Source organism: Pteronotus mesoamericanus, unplaced genomic scaffold (assembly GCF_021234165.1).
Source record: "Pteronotus mesoamericanus isolate MK-2021 breed Mesoamerican mustached bat unplaced genomic scaffold, CSHL_Meso_final scaffold_371, whole genome shotgun sequence".
Taxonomy (NCBI): domain Eukaryota; kingdom Metazoa; phylum Chordata; class Mammalia; order Chiroptera; family Mormoopidae; genus Pteronotus; species Pteronotus mesoamericanus.
In genome coordinates this window covers 1,019,715-1,038,668 of record NW_026555314.1, presented here as the reverse complement: position 1 = coordinate 1,038,668, position 18,954 = coordinate 1,019,715, and the positions used below count along the sequence as shown (strand labels likewise).

Below are 18,954 nucleotides of genomic sequence, written 5' to 3'. Positions count from 1 at the left end.
ACCCCTAGTTCTCCAGGCCCTGCCACTAGCCTGTTGCTGCTTTCACAGTTGGTGTGAAAAGGCAGTGGTCCCCAACCTTTTTGGCACTAGGGACCAGTTTCATGGAAGCCAGTTTTTCCACAGACTTGGCAGGGAGGAGACAGAGCTCAGGCAGTAATGCCAGCAAAGCTTTGCTCACTCGCCTGCCGCTCACCTCCTGCTGTGCGGCCCAGTTCCTAACAGGCCACGGACCAGGAGGGTACATGGCCCTGTTATAAGGTACAGATCCTCACTTACACATTTCACATCTCTTGTGGAGTAACAGGGAGTAGAGGAGCTCAGGTCTGCTCCAGGCAACAGAAAAGACAATTGTGCCCTGTCTGGCACTGAGGTTCACTCAATCCCAAGCTGTCCAGCAGGCACAAGCTGTTCCATTTCCCAAGGGCTTGCCTCCCTTATTTAATTCTCTGCTCCGACATGTACCCAGGTGCCTTGAGAAAAGAGGTTTCTCCATAGGTGACTGTTGCAGCCAGCTGAAGCTCGCTTTTTCAGGAGTCAGAGCTTCAGAAAATATCTAAAATGTGAATGTAGCAACAGTAAAGATTTATAGTTTTAATAGAGAAAAAAGCCACAACAATTTCAGCACCTAGACACAAGCCCACTCTGTTATATCACTCTGAGGGCAGCAGATTTGTCAACATCCTGTGAGGTCCAGGTAGCGGGCACCAGTGGTCTCCTTGACAACGGGCTGAGGATGCTGGTTTAGCCACAGGGATTGCCATCCTGCGGCTGTGCCTACCCCTTCTGGTCAAGTAGAAGCTTGGTGACCGTGCCTGAGCACCTAGTGCAGAGTTGGGCCGGGCGCAGCAGGTCGGACGGCTCCTGTGCTCTGCTCTGCTGGCACACGCACCATGGCCGCTCCAAGCCAGTCCTGGTGGCTGGTGGCAGGTGGTGGCCGAGGCCAGAGTGGCCACAGGATGCACCTGCTCGCCTTCTCTCAGTAGGAGGAAGTCCCTGTCTTCATGCCACCAGGGTTAGAATTAGACATCCTGGCCAGAAAGAGTTGTGTGGGCTTGTTGACACCTCTGACCCTCTTCCTTCCAGTAAGGTGACCTCTGCGGCCTGTTCAGCGGTAGAAGTGGATGCTGTGGGAAGCCATGTCGCCCATCTCCCCTGAGCTTCCTCAGATCTCCCAGAACCCAGAGCAGTTGGGTTTTTAATGTAGTCTGGCCTCACTATTTTGCTGTTTTTTTAATGTGTCCTTAGACATGCATTCTGAGCTCTGTTAGGAGTAATTCTTGACTCTCCACTCACCTTTTCTAAGAAGTGTGTTTCTGTATATCTTTGTGTCCAAGCACTTACCGCTGCATGTGAACTCCTGGGAGCCCTGCACCTTCATCCGATTTCCCTGGCTCCCCTTTGCCACCAACAAAGGCTGGCTGGGTCCAGAGTCGTTGCCTAGACTGTGTTTGTTGAGCCACATTTGAAATGTGGTTTTCAAATTGAACACACTAGAAACTGGCACATTTTTGAGGAAGGCGATGGTATTCCCCGTCAGATGGGCGCTGACCCGAGGCAGCCTCGCAGTTGATGTTGCTGGGCTATGAGTGGACGTGGGTGGGACCTAAGAGATTTCCTGCGCTCCCATGAGAGGAGATCAGATACGATCTGTCTCTCAGACTTTCCCTCAGCTTCAAACAGCCCCCAGGCCTTGTGCTAGGCTCCAGGCCACAGGGAAGGGGGGAGACGCTCATGCATAAACCCAGTGGGCTCAATGCCATCGGACAGGCAGGCACAGGCGAGGAGGCCTACAGGAGGAGTGGACACTGAGTGTAGTCCTGAGGGGCGAGAGCAGGAGAGGGAGCAGGGCAGGGAGTGTGCCCAGGATGCAGGAGACAGTGGAGAGGCAGCAACAGGGAGCAAGATGTTCCCAGTGGCTGGTCACAGTGTGTGAGGCCAGGAGGGGAGCTGGGGGGATGGCAGGACCGATAGCAGGTGGCTTTGGGTGTCCTGGGAGGAGCCTGGCTTTGGGTTGGCAGCCGAGGGGGACAGAGGGTGACTGCTCAGATTCTTTACTTACCAAGAAGAGCAGTGGTGGGCCAGCTTGACGTGCACCTGATAATCTGCCTGGTTGTGCTTAGACTCAGTGAGAGGGGAACTTGGGGCCTTACTCCCTGCCCAATCTGTACTGTCCTAGCCTTGTCCTGGCTGTTGCTACAGTAAGGAAGGGGCTCAGCACACAGGGCCGACAGGCGTCAGAGTTGGTGCCAGCCTGCTCCTCCGGCCTCCTCCGGGCAGCCTGTGCCAGAGTGCTGGGTGCCTGGGGGCCAACTCTCCCTTGACATGCTCCCACCACCTTCCTTTCATCCCTTCCTCCCTGGCCAGTCGTCTGCTGCAGCCCCTGTCGCCCAGCCCAGGCTCTCCTGCGCGGCCTGCCCTGCCTTCCTGGTGCAGTCCCGGGTGCCCAGGTGCTCGGGGTTCACACCCAGCAGCGGCTGCCGCCCTGGAGAAGGCTGTTGGGCAGGCTGTGGGCTGAGGCGCTGACTGGTGGCGCAGCTGCAGCCCTTTGTGTGCCTTTCCTGGCTCTTCTGTTCTAAGGTGGTGGCAGTCACACCTGCTCTCTCTGCACTGCTTCCCTGTTCACCGGCACAGTCCCTGGAGGCGGAACAGCCTTGTGCCACCATGCAGAGTCCAACTCTAACGCCTGCTCTCTTCAGCCTTGGGGCCCCTCTGCTAGGTGCCAGCTGGGACATCCAGTTTCACAGGGAGGAGACTGCGAGCTACACCAGTCAGCTCACTGAGGGGTCTCCATCACTGGTGATGAACCACTTAGGGCAGAACCTAAAACCGAGGTGACTTTTTTCCTTCTTCTTAACTGTAGGGAAAACTGACGAATCCCTGGAGAGCACAGAAGGCTTCCGAGCCACAGAGCAAGGCAGCCAAAAGCCTGTTGCAGAGCCCCCAGCCTCTGCCTGCATCCCTGCCAAGTCCTCAGCATCTGCACCCACGCTGTGGGACGGGAGGAAGAGAGGGGACCCCTCGGGGGAGCCAGCAGCCTTCCCGCAGGGGCTGCCGGCTGGTGCTGAGGAGCAGCGCCAGTTCCTCACGGAGCAGTGCATCGCCTCCTTCCGCTTGTGCCTCAGCCGCTTCCCCCAGCACTACAAGAGCCTCTACCGGCTGGCCTCCCTGTACACCTACAGCAAGACCCACCGCGTGAGTGGGTGCTGGGAGTGGGGCTGGGCCCAGCAGGTCGGGAGAGGGGTTCAATATTCCTAGGGTTCGTAGATGTCTTCGAGGGTTGGTGGACAGAACAAAAACAGATTGGAGCTGTTGAAGGCCTTGGGCGGCATTGCTGGGAGGGATGGGAGAGGTGACTGCAGGAGACAGCGTCAGTCCAAGAATGGTCAGCTTTCCAGGTCAGAGGTGGTGAGGGCTGCAGGCTGCAGAGAGGGATCGAAGGGGAGTGGGCACGGAGGCTGCTCCCACAGCGGGGCCACAAGCTTGGGTACTTGCTGTGGGTGCAGGATGAGGGCCACAGGCTCACTTCCTCTGACCTGTGAGGGTCTGTGTAGCGACTTGCGCCCTGCTGTCAGGTTCCCTCACCCCGGCCGGTCTCTGGTCATCCTCGGCATGGCCCACCGTGCACGTCCTCTGGAGGCAGAGAGGCCCCCTGCCTCTGTCCCAGGGTCTTGCTTGCTCTGGGCACTGTCCCCTCTGGTTGCATCCTGCAGAGGCCTTCTTGCTGTCTCCCTGTCCCTGGACTCACCTCTCTGGTGCAGCTGCCAGAGCCATCTTCACAGCCCCGGTCGCATGGGGGTTGGGTGCTGACAGCCTCCCCCAGCTCTTTTTGGAAAGCAGATGATGTAGCAATTCATAACAGCTGTGGCCCAGGCTTAAGAGTCCCTACGGCTTCCCAGTCAGGCCTTTAAGCTGGCATTTAGCATTTGTGGAGGGATTGTGGCATGTTGTGCATTCTTTCACTCTCTCCTTGCTTACCCAGGAGACACTGTGGAGACAGTACCCGGGTCATGGTCTCTGTCCCCTGTTGAGCCACATTCAGAGGGGCAGACAGATTGAAAACATGTGGTTGAGCAAATAAAACAAGTACATTGTGGTAAATAATACAGAGAAGATAGTGGGGTGGCGTGTAGGGTGGGCTGCCGCTTTGGCTCCGTGAAGACACTTGTGAAGAATTTTAGGGTGGCCATGGGCGGCGTGGGGGGCAGTGGTGGGCCGCAGGAGAGGGCAGGCTGCCTGGGCATGTGGCAGGCCTGGGTGAGCAACCAGGGTGAGGGTGAGGGCCATTGAGGGCCAGGGTGGTAGGAGCAAATAGCGGGGGCTGTGGTCTTTGCTTTGTCTGGGCTGCCTCCTCCGCAACGTCCATGCTCAAAACCTTCTGCTCCCAGAGGCCCCGGCCAGCTCCTGTCGCTAGTTTTTCTGTGGGATGTTTGAAGAACTTCCGGAAGGGCACTTGGCAAGAGGGGCAGACACTGGCTTGGCATGGGTTATATGACAGGAAGTTGTTACTTGGCAGGAGTCTCTTTGGGGACTAGGCACAGGTAAGTGCCCTGTTGCAGTAGTGACCCTCCAGCACACTCACGTGGCCTGGTTGGTTTTCCCAGAGCAGAGCAGGTGGAGCGGGTATCCTCAGGCCTGGGGCTGGGGGTGTCATATCTGGGTCTCTGTCTCTGCTGCAGGGCGCCTACCTTTCCCAGCTGCTGCTGCCCACCATTGCTGCTGGCGCCAGGCTTGAGCCTGGCCCGCTCACCTCCCGCCGTGCACCGCACAGTGGAACTTACCTCTGGTGTCCTGCCTTTTTGGGCCCAGGCAGATCTGGGTCTTAATGAACCTCTGCGCCACCTCCTCCCCGCCCCCCCGCCCCCGCCCAGTAGCAGTCTGCAGGGTCCCATTGGCTGATGCTTCCTTCTTGTCTCCAGCATGCACCAGCACTGCTTTGGGAACTGTCTCCCTTCCCTCCTTTGGGACTAGCAGAGCCCAGTGCAGGAGCTCTCACTAGTCTTGGGTGGAAGGGATGCTGGCAACCATCATGCAGGCCTTTCCCGCCTTGGGTGTCCCCCTCTTCAGATGTTCCCCCGGGCAGCCATACAGCTCCTGCCAGGTGTGGTCACTCAGAGCAGGACAAGGTGTGGCAGGTTGCCTTCTCCAGAAGCTGAGATGGAATTTGAGGTGCAAGATGCCTATTGGCGAAGAGCCCTTGTGGAAGTGAAGAGGGAGATGCAGGGTTCGGTGGAGGGAGAGCTGAGCTATGATACGGGCCCTACAGAGTCCCTAGTGGTCAGCCTTCCACTCCCCTCTCCCCCCTCCCCCCAACTCAGAGTGAATGGCTTTCATCTGAGCAGGAAGGAGCCTTTGCAGGCAAAAAGGGCTCCCCAAAGCCCCAGGCACTGGTTGCTATTATCACAACCTGTCCTGTCACTGGGGAAATTTTTTAAAAGTAGAGAACAGTATTTATGTCAAAAGTAAAGAAAAACAGGAGAGGGGACATTCTCCTATTCACAATTATGCCACCCTAAAACAAAAGCATTCTGTGTCTGTTTCTTCCCAGCTCTTGTGTGCACACACTGTTGACTGTTACTTCCGAGGCTCCAGGTACTTCAGCTCTAGGAGGTGGGGACCATGTCCTTTCTACTTGACATCTGGGCACCTGGCTCAGGGTCAGTCACACAGGTGTGAGTGATAGTCTGGCACGAGTCCAGCAGCCTCACCCAGGCCCAGTCACTCCACTGGCCGTGCGCACATTAGAGCGTCTGTGCCCACAGTTTGCCATTTCGCTCTTTCTGTGAATGTCTTCCTGGTCATTTTGGTCACCCTGTGACAGTCTCCGAGTGACCCAGCCATCCCCGGTAGTGGGGACAGAGGCTGGCATGGCTGTCTGCCCCATGAACGTCAGTCAGTGTCCCTGGCAACCCCCCACAGATGTCACATTCCGTTCCTGTGTCTCTTCTGTGAGTTGTGTTCCCAGGTTGGGATCCCTGGTTTTCTGAAAAGGAATGCTGGCCTTGATTCCAAAAAATACCCTCTTTCTTGTGCAGCAACGGCATGGGTGCCAGACATGCTCAGTGCTCTGGAGACCACCACACATCCTACGTCCTGACTGTATCCCTGATGGCTCCTTGGTTTCCTCCATTCAGACCTTTGCTGAGTAGTCCTTGCCACCCCAACTTGAAGGGCAGGTCACTGGCTCTACTGAGAGCCTGAGTTAAGGCCAACCTTGCCTGGAGAATGCTGCCGTCCTGGGGGCTGGGCCCCCGGTGTCAGCATGGCCACAGATCTGGGGACACTGCTCCTGTTCTCAATGACTAATGCAGAACCATTAACTGACAGGCAGCCACCGCTTTCCAAACACAGCTGTTTGGTAACAAACACTTCCCGCTGTGTGTATTTAACAGCCGCACATTGCTTCATGGAGTCCCGTCTGTGGGCTTGGCAGTGGCACTTTCCTTTTGCCATCTTGTGGCTCAGTGGCTGCCAGAGCACCCATCTTCAAGCCTTTGGAGACGCCCCCGGGGCTGTGCATGGCCTTTCAGTAAGTGCCCCCACATGCGGATCTGCTCAGCTCAGAGCTCTTCAGCCTCCGCAAAGAAGCTGCCTTCATGGGTAGAGCACTGCTTGCTTAGCTGCGGGCAGCAGTATTTTGTGGGAGGGGAGGGGATGTGGGTTTTGGGGCCTGTCTCACCTGGGTCCATATGCTGGCTCTATGTAGGAACTTGAAGATCTCAGGGCTCTTGTCTCGTGATGCTCCCACAGAATTGTTGTGACAACAAGCCGAGGGTGGGGTGCTGGGCACACCGTGCACCAGCCCTCAGCCTACAGTCCTTCTCCTTCCCTCTTGCCTCCAGTTGGGCCTCCCACCAGGATGCTAGGGCCCAGTTCCTCTATGTCAGCATCTCCCATGTCTTCTAGCCCCTTCACTAGGCCTTCTGAGGGCTGGGTCTTTCCCTGGTGGACCCTTGATGTCCCTGCCTAAGTCTGCCCTTCTGCCCAAGGTTGGGTTTGCTGCACACATGCTGGTCGCAGTGCCGACAGGCAGGCCTCCTGTTGGCCTACGCCGATGGCCAGGGACGCCTGAGGTGTGCTCCGGATGCTCTCCACACTGTGAGCGGGGAAGATCACTTTTACTGCTGTCCACAGGGCCCGAAGCCTAGCTACTTCATCCCTTACAATCCCGGAGATCAGAGTCCTCACCAGGATTTTGAGCCCAGGACTCAGTTTGTCCTCATAAAAACCTGGCTCTTTGAGCCTACAGGCAGCCCAGGAAAAAGATCACATAGACTGGAATGCTTTTCATCCAGAGGGTTCTGGCCTTCACTCCGGAGATCCATGGGCACCCTTGCCCAGGCCTCCCCCAACCCACTGCTTTGGGGAACTGAGCCCCTGCCAACCTCCTGTTCTGAGGGACCTAGGACAGAGTAGTTTATAAGATGGTCCCCAGAACAAGCCTTGAAAAAGAACAAGCTTGGAGGATTCACACTTCCCGATTTCGAAACTTACTATAAATTTATAGTAATCACAACAGTGTGGAATACTATTCAGCCTTAAAAAGAAAGGGGATTCTAACACATGCTACAGCAAGAATGAACCTTAAGGACATTGTACTAAGCAAAATAAACAGTCACCAAAAGACAAATACTATATGATTCCACTTATATGAGGTACGTGAAGTAGTCAGATTCAGAGAGATAGGAGAATGGCACTTGCTAGGACCTGTGGGTAGGAGGAAATGAGTTGTTTAGTGGGTATAGAGTTTCAGTTTTGCCAGATGAAAAAGTTCTATAGATCTGTTGCATAACAGTGTGAATATATTTAATACTGCTGTACACTTAAAAATGGTTAAAATAGTAAATTTTATGTATGTGTTTTATACCGCAATTACAAATAAAAAACAGTGTGGTACTAGCCTAAGGATGGATATATAGATCAATGGAATCGAATTGGGAGTCCAGAAATAAACATAGACATCTATGGTCAATTGATTTTCCACAAAGGTGCCAAGATACGTCAGTGGGGGAGAGGACAGCCTTTTTCACAAATGACACCGGTATAACTAGATAGCCACATACAAAAGAATGAAGTTGTACCCCTGCCTTCACGCCATGTATAAAAATGAACTCAAAATGGATCAAAGACCTAAATTTCAGAGCTAAAACTGTAAGACTCTTGGAAGAAAACATAGGTGTTGCTCTTCATGACCTTGGATTAGGCTATGGTTTCTTAGATATGACATCAAAAGCACAGGTGACCAAAAGAAATAAACCGGACACCATCAAAATTTAAAACTTGTTCTTCAAAGGATACTACCAAAGTGAATAGACAATCTACAGACTGGGAGGAATGTTTACATGTCATATATCTGATAAGGGATAGTATCTAAAATTCATAAAGGACTCTTACAACTCAGTAATTAAAAACAACTCAATTTAAAAATGGGCAGAGGATATGAATAGACGTTTATCCAAAGAAGATATGCAAATGGCCAATAAGCACAGGAAAAGAGCCTCAACACTATTAACCATCAGGCAAATGTAAATCCAAACCATGCTGACATGGCTGCTTCACACCCACTAGGAGGCTAGAATGAAGAAGACTTCAGGTTCTCTCACAGGCACCTGTCTGGTGCTGGGCCTGGAGGTGCATGAGAAGCTCCTGCCCCAGTGGCAGTTCTTGGGGGCAAGAGCATGGGCACACTAGGGATGTGTGTCCCCTGCACAGAGGCCAGGATTTGGGAACACTGGTGGTTCTCTCCAGAGCTGGTTTTCTGTGGAAAACCTCTTGGTTAGGTCACTGCTACTCCCCTAACCTGCTTTGTGGTTGTCCCTTGGTCCCAACCCAGGGCTGTTCTTCCCCTTTGTGGTCTCTGGTCCTCCCAGATCCCTCGATGTCTTAAGAGGAAGAGGACAAGAAGCCAACTTCAGTGGGGCATCTGGACAGCCTGACCTGGGCCAGCACTTTGGTACCCTACCTGACAGAGGAGCTGGGAGCCAAGGCTCAAGGGAGACAGCAGCTTGTCTTGCACCCCCTGGTGAGGATGTGGTGAGGTCTGGACCCTGCCCTGAGCAGTGGCCAGGCTGGTGAGGGCCCTTAGGGCTCAAGTCTTGCCTCTGCCTTTTACCTTCCAGATGGAGGAGACAGGCCCTCTGACCCAGATGCTTTACCTGGTCAGGTAGGGTGGATGCCCAGCTTCTTGCTAAAGGCACATAGCAGCTAATGGTGGCTTCAAGGCTGACCCAGGAAATGTTCACTGAAAGTGCGCTGCGTGTTTGGCCTGGTGGCAGAGGCTAGGGGATAGCAGAAGTAGGACAACATACCAGCCCCTGCTCTCGGGATCATGGCCAGGCACAGAGGCTAGACAGTAACAGGGCTGCTGCTAGTCAGGGTGTCTGGAGCAGGGCAGTGAGCTGCAGGCACTCAGCGTCCCCAAGTAAGGGCAGGGGGAGAGAAGGAGGGCCTGGTCTGTGGGAGGAGAGGCTGCCTACCTGGGGCTCAGCGCACAGCCTGAATCTGGTCCCTGGGCTGGGCCTCTACCTGTGTCATGTAGCCCCTGCACTGCTCATGTCAAGGCTTGGCCTTTGGTCAGCTTGTACGTGGCCAAAGGGCTTTCCTCCTGCTCTTTAGGGCAGGCCTGAGTCTCGTTGGCCCTGTTGTGGGATGAAGCTCACCTTTTGCCGTGTGGATTTCCCCTCTGGGCTGGAATAGCTCTTTGACACAACTAACACCTAGGTTGTCACCAGGAAGTGAGGTTCAGGTGAGGATTGTTCAGGAGACTGAAGGGTGTGAGGTGGTCAAGAGGCTAGTTAGCCTGTCCAGATCATAGCCGTGGTCCCAGGGGCAGGTGGTGAGCTTCATGATCCATACCAGGCATCAGGAGGGTGTGCTGGCCACAGGGTAAGGCATTTCCACCTTCCTTCAGCCCCCTACTCCCTTTCTGAATACGTAAAAGTGGCCCTACTGCAAAAAGATGCTGTGCCCCGGCCCCCCATTTGGAAGCCTTGGGGCAGTGCAGATCCCAGCCTGTTTTATGTGGTTTGCAAAATGAAAACAGTACTTTTCTAAGCTCAGGAATCTTGGCTATGCATTCCTATTTTTAAAAAATTTTTGAAATTATATTTTATTGATTGTGCTATTACAGTTGGCCTGAATTTTCTCCCTTTGCCATCCCTCCCTCCAGCACTCCCACTCCCTCAGTCAGTCCCCCCAACATTGTTCATGTCCGTGGGCATATGTATAAGTTCCTTGGCTACTCCATTTCCTATATTGTACTTAACATCCCTGTGGCTTTTCTATAATTACCTATTTGTACCGCTTAATCTCCCATCTCTTTACCCATTTCCCCACACACCCCTCCCATGTGGCAGCTATCAAAATGCTCTCTGTATCTATGATTGTCTCTGTTCTTCTTGTTTGCTTAGTTTGTTTTTAGGTTTAATTGTTGATAGATTTGTATTTTTAGCCATTTTATTGTTCATAGTTCTTTTTTTACTTAAATAAATCCCTTTAACATTTCATATAATAATGGTTTAGTGATGATGAACTTTAGTTTTGTCTGAGAAGCTCTTTACCTGTCCTTCAATTCTAAATGATATCTTTGCGGGGTAGAGTGATCTTGGCTGAGGTCCCTGCTCTTCATGACTTTGAATATTTCTTGCCCATCCCTTCTAGCCTGCAGAGTTTCTTCTGAGAAAATAGGTGACAGTCTTATGGGAACTCCCCTGTAGGTAACTAACTTCTTTTTTTTCACTGCTTTAAGATTCTGTCTTTATCTTTAACCTTTGGCATTTTAATTATGATGTGTCTTGGGGTGGGCCTCTTTGCATCCATCCTGTTGGAGACCCTCTCTGCCTCCTGGGCTTGCATGTCTATTTCCTTCTCCAAATTAAGGAAGTTTTCTTTCACTATTTTTTTTTCAAATAGATTTCCAGCTTCTTGCTCTTTCTTTTCTCCTTTTAGCACCCCTATGATGCGAACGATAGACTTCTTGAAGTTGTCCCAGAGTGTGCTTATACTGTTCTCATTTTTTTGGATTGTTTTTCTTCTTGTTCTGATTGGTTGTTTTTGTTTCCTTATGTGCCTTCTCATTGATTTGATTCTCATTCACTCTACTGTTCTTTCCCTGTAAGTTGTTCTTTATTTCAATTAGTGTATCCTTCATTTCTGACTGGATTTCTTTTATGCTGTAGAGGTCCCCACTAAGTTCCTTGAGCATCCTTATAACCAGTGTTTTGAACTCTGCATCTGCATCTGATAAGAATGCTTATCTCCATTTCTTTTAGCCCTTTTTCCAGAGTTCTGATCTGTTCTTTCTTTTGGGCCTTATTTCTTTGTCTCCTCGTTTTGGCAGCCTCCCTGTGTTTGTTTCTATGTATTAGGCAGAGATGCTTTGGCCCCATGTCTTGGTGGTGTGGCCTAATGTAGAAGGTGTCCTGTAGGGTCCAATGGCATAGCCTCCCCTATCACCCAAGCTGGATACTCAAGATGTGCCCTTCATGTGGGCTGAGTACACCTTCCTCTTGTAGTTAAAACTTGGTTGCTGTTGACAGCTCAATGGGAGGGATTTATCCAGGCCAGTCAGCTGCAGGGATTGACTGTGACTGCTGACCACCAATGTCAGCCCTCTGTGGGGATCAGCTGTGCAGTGGCCCTCATAAGGGCCACTGTGTTCCTGGTTCTCTCTCCACAGAGAGATATGGGTTCCAGCAGTATGAATGGGTCGAGCACTCCACTGGAAGCATCCATTATAAATATATTGTTTAAGTTTGGAAAGAAGAGTGTCCACCAGCTTATTCCACAAGCCGTGACATGGCAGAACTGCTTGTGTTTCAGTGCCTTCCCTCCATCATGGTTCTTATGCATTTCTGCAGGTTCATTCTTTCATTCAGCAGCTGACTACACAGCAGTAGTCATGTGTGAGGCCGTTTGAGATGCTGGGCATACAGTCATGTGCACAGCAAAGCCCCCACACTTAAGTGCACAGAGTTGGGGTGCAGAGTGAAAATACCTGAAGGCAGTGTACTCCGTGCCTCCATGGAGAACTGGAGAACAGTAGACAATGTTTTAAAAAGATAGACCTCATGCTCCAGTTCCCCCCCGCGCCCCCCCAACATGTGAGCTCTCGAGCGGTCTCTTCTCCCTACAGCTTCCTTGAGTGAAGGAGCCTCAGGACAGCAGCTGCGCCCCTGCACTCTCACCTCCAGTGCCCTGGGTCCGTCCACTCCTCCATGTCCTGTAGCACCTTCCTGTCTTTGGGCCAAAGACTGTCCCCTTGGCGTGTCGGGCTGATCATTTTCTGCAAGCTCAAACCCTACCTGTTTTCCTTTCATTCTTTCCCCCAAATACCTGTCCCATCCCCCTACAGACCTCATACTGGTCTGATCCCTGAGGAGCCAGTAGTAAGGAAGTCAGGCTGAGTGCCTACCCTCTTGTGGCTGACAGACAGGTAGGAACAGAGAGCAGAGCTGTTGGGGAGTTAGTGGAAGAGGCTGTTTCAGATGGCCGTGGGGTGGGGTGAGATGGCACCAGGCTGAGAGACCTCATGGGGGCCAAGGCGCAGGCAGAGGCAGGTGTGGCCAGGGGGCCGAGCACAGGGAGGTGGGAGGGGCGCATTGGCATGTGGGTGGGTAGACTGAAGTGCGGAGCTTGACCCTCACTTTGAGGAAGGTGAGACCTTCGAGCAGAGGAGTGAAAGGACCCCACGCTCACCAGGACCCTGCTGCCCTCTATCCTCCCCCCTTTAGGGCATTCAGTGTGTGTTCTGCCCTCTTTCAGAGTAGGTCCATGCAGACGCCTCAGGGGCCTTGTGTATCCCAGGAAGATGGGTGCCGTTTTGTGGCGAGCGTGTTCCTCCTGTTGCCAGAGGTGTTGCTGAGCCAGAGGCACTGTGCCAGTGGTATCGGTGACAGGGTGTGAGAGGGTGTTGCTGTGAGAGTTACCCCTGGTGGTGGCTCTGTGTCAAGCTCATAACACGTGACAAGACAGATTTGTGAAGTGACGTGTCTACCCTGTGGGGGTAGGGGAAGAGCCCAGGTCTCTGAGGCCTTCTGCCCTGGACCAGACAGCAAGCCCGGGTCATGTCTGGAGCCTTGGGTGAGCTCTAGAACCTGTCTGAGCTTTACATGGGATGTTACATGTTACATGGGATGAGGAGTTACAGCTCTGTGCTCAGCTCAGGTGGCATCAAGTCGCAACTTTGTCACAACACAAAGCTGTGGGCTAGGCTCTGGTACCCGTGCAGTGTGCGGGTTAGCTCCCCCTGCCCCCACCTCACCCCACTGGCCCGGTCCCTCTCAGCTCCCATCTGGGGCCTCAGATGTGGAAGTCCAGCTGGACGCTGTGCCTTAGCTATTGACCGGCACTTTCTCCAGCGGGTCTGGGAGACGCCTGGGGAGCCATGCTTCCCGCTAGTATGCACCGGCCAAGTCTGCAGGAGGCTCATTGCCAGTCCTGGCTGGGTTTGGTGGGCCAGTGCTTCTTGAACTCTCCTCAAGTGCCAGGTTTTCAGGTCTCTCAGAGCCCTGGGTCTCCCCCTGTCTCCTCCCTCCCTGGTCCTCTGCGCTCTGCCTGCCTGACTGTCTGGCGGGAGTGCAGTCTTGGTGCTGATGGCCTTGGAGAAGCTGCAGAGTGGTGGCAGAAACAGAAGCCCAGAAGGGTGTACCTTCCTGTCCCACATCCTTGGGGCCTGGACCAAGGTCCCCACCCAAGCCTCCACTTCCCATGGCCTCAGAACTGTGCTCTCATGTGTCCCCAGCCAGAAGAAAATCTTCGTTGGGTTTTATTTTCTTGGTATTCTTCAGAAAATTATGGCCACTGTGAAGATGCTTCCTTAAGCCTTGTTCCCCCATCAACCCCCCCCCCCCCGCTGAAACTGCTGTTACTTAAAGGAGTTACCTGGATACTTTCCACAAGTCCCCAGGGAGCCCCAGAAGAGGCTTTGGGGTCATAGCTCTGGAACAGCGTCTCTCAGGACTCCTGCACGGGCACTGGGCGGGGGTGGGGGGGATGTTGGACTAGGACCTGAGAAGAAGGGGAGAGCAAGCCTGGGCTCTGGCCCGTGGGTGGGCCCAGGGCCCAAGTCCTCCCCTGCCTCCTGTCTCCCCACTGGCCACCCTGCATGTCAGGGCTTTTGCCTCTGTGAGTCCTTCAGTCCCACGAGAGCCTTGTGCAAAACAGCTCAGGTGTCATCTCCTTCGGAAGCCTCCCTGACCTACTTGGGTTGGACCTGACGTGGGTCTCCTTTGCATGCTTGGGTGGGCTCACCTGTTGTATTCAAAGTTCAGTGAGGGGTCTCCTGTCCGTGCCCCATCCTGTGAGGGTACATCTATGGCTGATGAGACTGATAGTCAACAGCTGCCTAAGCCAAGCCTCTCATCTCCCCTGGGAGAGACCTTGAACCAAGGAGCAATGAGGCTGAGTGGTCATGGCCAAGTACCAATGTAGGTCATGAGCCTCCTGGGCTCCCTGAGCTGCCTGAGCTTTTACTTTCTCTCTGGATTCCCAGGGTCCTGAGGGGCTTGCTTGAGCTAATCTGAGCTGGATTTTATTCCCTGTAATGAAGTGTGCCTGCCCTGTCCTGTGTCCTCGCTCTGCGCTGTTTCTCCAAGGCCTGCTCTGGGGCAGGGGTGCGACCCTGGGGCCAGGGCTTGTTGGTGGACTGGTCTCGGAGGTGGGGGCTCTGAGCTGGACTGGGGGGCACTGTAGAGGCACTGAAATGCCAACTGCAAGCTGGTCCTCCTGGTGTATTGGAGCTCAAAAGTTAAAGGCTGGGGCTGCGCAGTTCACTCTGATTTCTGAGTGTGGAGCAGAGTGGCCCTGCGCCCCTAATGGGGGGTCTGGTCAAGGGTTGAGGACTTTTGCTGCCCAGGTAGCCTCTCTCCTCTGCTCAATTCCACCTCCTCCGGGGGACGGGGGGGCGAGCGGTACGCGCAGAGAAGGGGTGCCTCAGCAAGCAGGAAGCCCCATCGCTCAGTGTGAATGGCTGCAGCATCGGGTTCCTGAGGCCCTGGACAGGACTGTGAGTCCTGGAGGAAAAAATGTCTCAGCAAACGGCGGCTGCTGCTCCCTGACAGCCGCTGAACCGCAGTGAGAGGGGTCCCCACATGGCCCTCGGTGTGACTGCTGCTTGGGGACTCCCCTCTGGGGGCAGGATCTGAGCAAGAGGGCAAGCCACCCATGTGCCAGGCCAGAGGGGCCAGCTGTGCTGAGGGCTGTGGATGGCACATGCCCTCATGTCTACGTGGGGCTGTCCCTGTCCCCCTGGTGCATTAGGATGTCCATGTCCCTGTGGACTGGGCCACACCTCGAGCCTGCTTAGTTAGACTGGATCGGGCTACGGCACTGCTGGGCAAGGGCAGACTTGCCTTATGGGGCCTCAGCCTGCAGCCACTTAGTCAGGCCGTGTCCCTGCAGAAATCGGCCTTGGAGTCAGTGCCAGGCTTAATCATCCAGGCTGCCCCTAGGACAGTGATTTTCAACCTTTTTCATCTTATGGCACACATAAACTAATTACTAAAATCCTGCAGCACACCAAAATGTATTTTTGCCAATCTGACAAAAAAAAAAAAAAAAGGTATAATGATTCATTCACACCAGACAGCTATTGTTGTGTTGACTGTTGTCATTTTTTAAAAATTTGACAGTCTGAGGGGAAAAGATATCAGTGACCCTGACTAAATAGTCAGGTATTGCATGTTTTAAAAATGCTCGTGGCTCACCAGTAGAAAATCGCCGCCCTAGGAGATGACGCTCTCCCTTGAGCTTCCATCGAACAGCCCTGTCTTCCGGGAGTGTGTCATCCAGGAGATGTGTGCTGGAAACCTCACCTGTCCCCACCCCAGAGAGTCCGCTGCAGGGCTCTGTCCTGTGCTGGGGGTGGGGCAGCCCTCAGTCCCACAGCAGCCTCTGGGGCGTGTCCCTCTGTGCAGAGGTGGGAGCAGAGACTCAGGAGCACACCAGTGGGGGGCTCTCAGCCAGCAAGCCAGGGAGCTGGGTTTGCACTTTTGCCTGAAGTTCTGACAAAAGCGACTATTTCATAAATTCCTCCTGACCAGTACTGAACAGAGCGGGAGCAGATGGGACAGGTTCACAGGCTGAGAAGTGGGAGGGTGCTCACCATAGTTGGGACATGAGGTGATGAAGACCTGGCCCCAGGGGTGCAAAGGCAAGGAAGGGACCTAGCGGGGGTTGGGAGGGTGGGAGCAGGACTGATAGGCTGGGAATGGGGGAGGGTCTATGGAAAAAACAAGTGGCTGGCATTGTGTAGTCCTGGGTTCCAGCCCTAGCTCTGTCCCTGCAGGCCTCTCCCCTGTAGGACAGCACTGTTCTGAGGTGGGGTGAAATGGTACATGCAGGGGGCTTAGCCCTGCTTCTGGCCATGGGAGTCACAGTGGTAAAGACATGGGAGGGGAAGGTGGCTGGCCAGAGGGCTGGTGGGGAAGGGCTGCTCTCTGGGTTAGGGAGAAGGCCCCAGAGAAGGCCAAAGCAGTCAGACCCAGGCCCAGCCTCACTCTGCCGCCTGAGTCCCACCTAGGCCTGCAGGCTCCTGTTCTTACCCTGCAATCCACCAAGAGGCACCATTGCCCAGAGAGCACTTGGACACAACCCCCACCCCTGCAAGCATGCAGGCCCCTGGCATCCTGCAGAGCCCCAGTGAGCCTGGGCCTGAACCTAAGGTGGCTGTGTTGCTGGCCATGATAAGGAGCACTGCCGATGTGCTGACAAGTGGACAAGGACTGACCATTTGGGTTCGTGGAGGTCTCCCTACAGAAAGTGGGGCTCTAGATCTAAGCAGCAGCTTGACAAGGTTGGCGAGGTTGAGGGGTCCCTAGCTGTGCCCTTTCTGAGGCCATGCTCTCCTGATTCAGCTGTGCTAGACAAGAAATCAGTTCCAGAAACACGCCCCGCAGCCAGATGATCAAAGTCAGCAGCCGGAGCTGCCTGGAGCTGCAGGATCAATGTCGGCAGGGGCTGCCACTCATCACCGCTTTGCCAGTGCAGCCAGGAAGGAGGGGACTGCCTCCCTTCCCCGTGGGCGCCGTAAGCTGCCCACACACTCACTTCCAACCTACTTCTTGTTTCCCCAGAACCTCCAGTGGGCCCGCGACGTGTTGCTAGGCAGCAGTATCCCGTGGCAACAACTGCAGCACATGCCGGCACAGGGGCTCTTCTGCGAGAGGAACAAGACCAATTTCTTCAACGTGAGTACTTTGCCTTGTTGATTTCCAAGGCTGCTGGCTGCCACCGCTTTTCACTGAAGGAAGGCGTGCGAGTGGACCCCTGGGTGGGCGTTCCCAGGACCATGGGTTTGCAGCATCCTCAGAGGGCAGGCAGGGTGGTGCAGTCGAGAGTGCGCCAGGCTCGGGAGTGGGTCTGTGCTTGCTGAGGGACTTCTGGCGTGCTACTGCCTGCTCCGGGCACCGGTTTGCCCATCTTTGGGGAGAAGCATGGGCAAGCTCGGTGCGTACTCTGGGGCCCCGGGTATTCTGGGGCCACGGCAGGCAATGGTGAGAGGGGCTCTGTGCTAATGGCCCTGCTTCCTATAGAGCAGCTCTGTGTGCCCCTGTGTGGTCCGGGGCAGCTGGAAATTCTGACTGAAGCTGGGTCTACTGCTTGAAAACAAGTTTGGCCACTTGCTGGGCTTTCAGTGCCCTTCCAGCCCTCACATTCCATGTAGAGTGGAGACCCACCTCTCAGGCAGGACATGGCCCAGCACCAAGGCCTACTGGCCTCCCATCCCCGAGTCCCCCTAGGACCTGCATGTACCCCTTCCTCATTCACTCTGTCCTGCATAGAGACAAATGTTCCTTCATTCTGCTTTACTTCTGAGTCCACTCTGTCTTTCACCATCTCTCTTTGACAAGTCACACGCACCCTCTGAGTTTTGGTTTCTTCTGTGTTTTCCTGATTCCTTGTTACATGTAGAGAAGGAGGACAGGTCTCTGGTCTAGAGGGGTGTGACAGAGACTGGTTCTGGAAGCATATGGGCAGGTGAGGTCCCCACTGAAAGCTGCTGGATGGTGTGGTTCTGGGTCCATGGCTCTTCTCTCTTGGACTGTGAGCTTTTGGGGGCCAGGTGGGGGCTCTGGAGCTGGGAGCCCCACATCTGCCAGCCGTCTCTCTATTTTATAGGCAAGTAGTAGATGTAATCTCTAATTTACCTCCATGGGACCAAGGAGTTTGCAGTGAAAGAGAAACTTCCTCCCATCCAGATGGCTAGGCCCCAGCCACTGCCCCATAGCAACCTCTGTTCCTTCTGCATGTGATCTGTCCTTTCAGAGGGTGTCTACCCATTTATAAGCCAGTGCACAGAGGTATACACAAAGGACAAAGGACACATGCTTCTGCCCCTTGTTTTGTTTTGTTTTCTTTTCATTTAATAGTATGTGTTGCAAAGTGTTTTAGAACTTGCTTGTTCTTTTTAATAGCTGCATAGTACTCCCAACATATGGATGTCCCACGGTTTACCTACCCATTCTCTATTGTGGGAATTTATAGTTTCTAGTCTTTTTAGTACAGTGTTTCATATATACATCTTTGCATATACATGACAGTCTATTTATAGGATAATTTGCTAGAAATAGTTACTGGGCCAAAGGGTTGTGGCGCCCTTAGAGATTTAGTTAACACTAAAGACCCAGCCCACACTCCTAACCTTCAGTAACACTCTGTGCTTTTGAACTGTCCATTTGTTCTTCGGTAGGTGAAAAATGCTATTGTTTTTCATTCATTATCAGTGGGATTAACTGTGACATCATGTTAGTGGTTTTAATTTCTTCTGTTCAATTTCTACTCATGTTCATTTTCCTATTTGGATTATTGGTCCTTATTGATTTATAAGAACTCTTTATGTAGTAATGAAATGGGCCCTCTGTCAATGTTTTGCAGACTTCTTTTTTTTTTTGCAGTTGCTAAACCAAAGTTAGAGCCAGAAAAGTAGCTCAGTTTCCCTGAGCTCCTGGTTTACTCCCC

General features: G+C 53.5%; 1 protein-coding gene across 1 annotated transcript in view; it reads left to right on the top strand.

The window, feature by feature from the left end:
- The window catches only part of CABIN1 (calcineurin binding protein 1), a 132,552-nt gene that overhangs the window by 70,764 nt on the left and 42,834 nt on the right, over positions 1-18,954 (top strand). The window contains exons 28-29 of the mRNA XM_054592826.1: positions 2,861-3,192; positions 17,070-17,183. Coding sequence (XP_054448801.1) covers positions 2,861-3,192; positions 17,070-17,183 — 446 coding nt within the window. The remainder of the gene's footprint in view (positions 1-2,860; positions 3,193-17,069; positions 17,184-18,954) is intronic.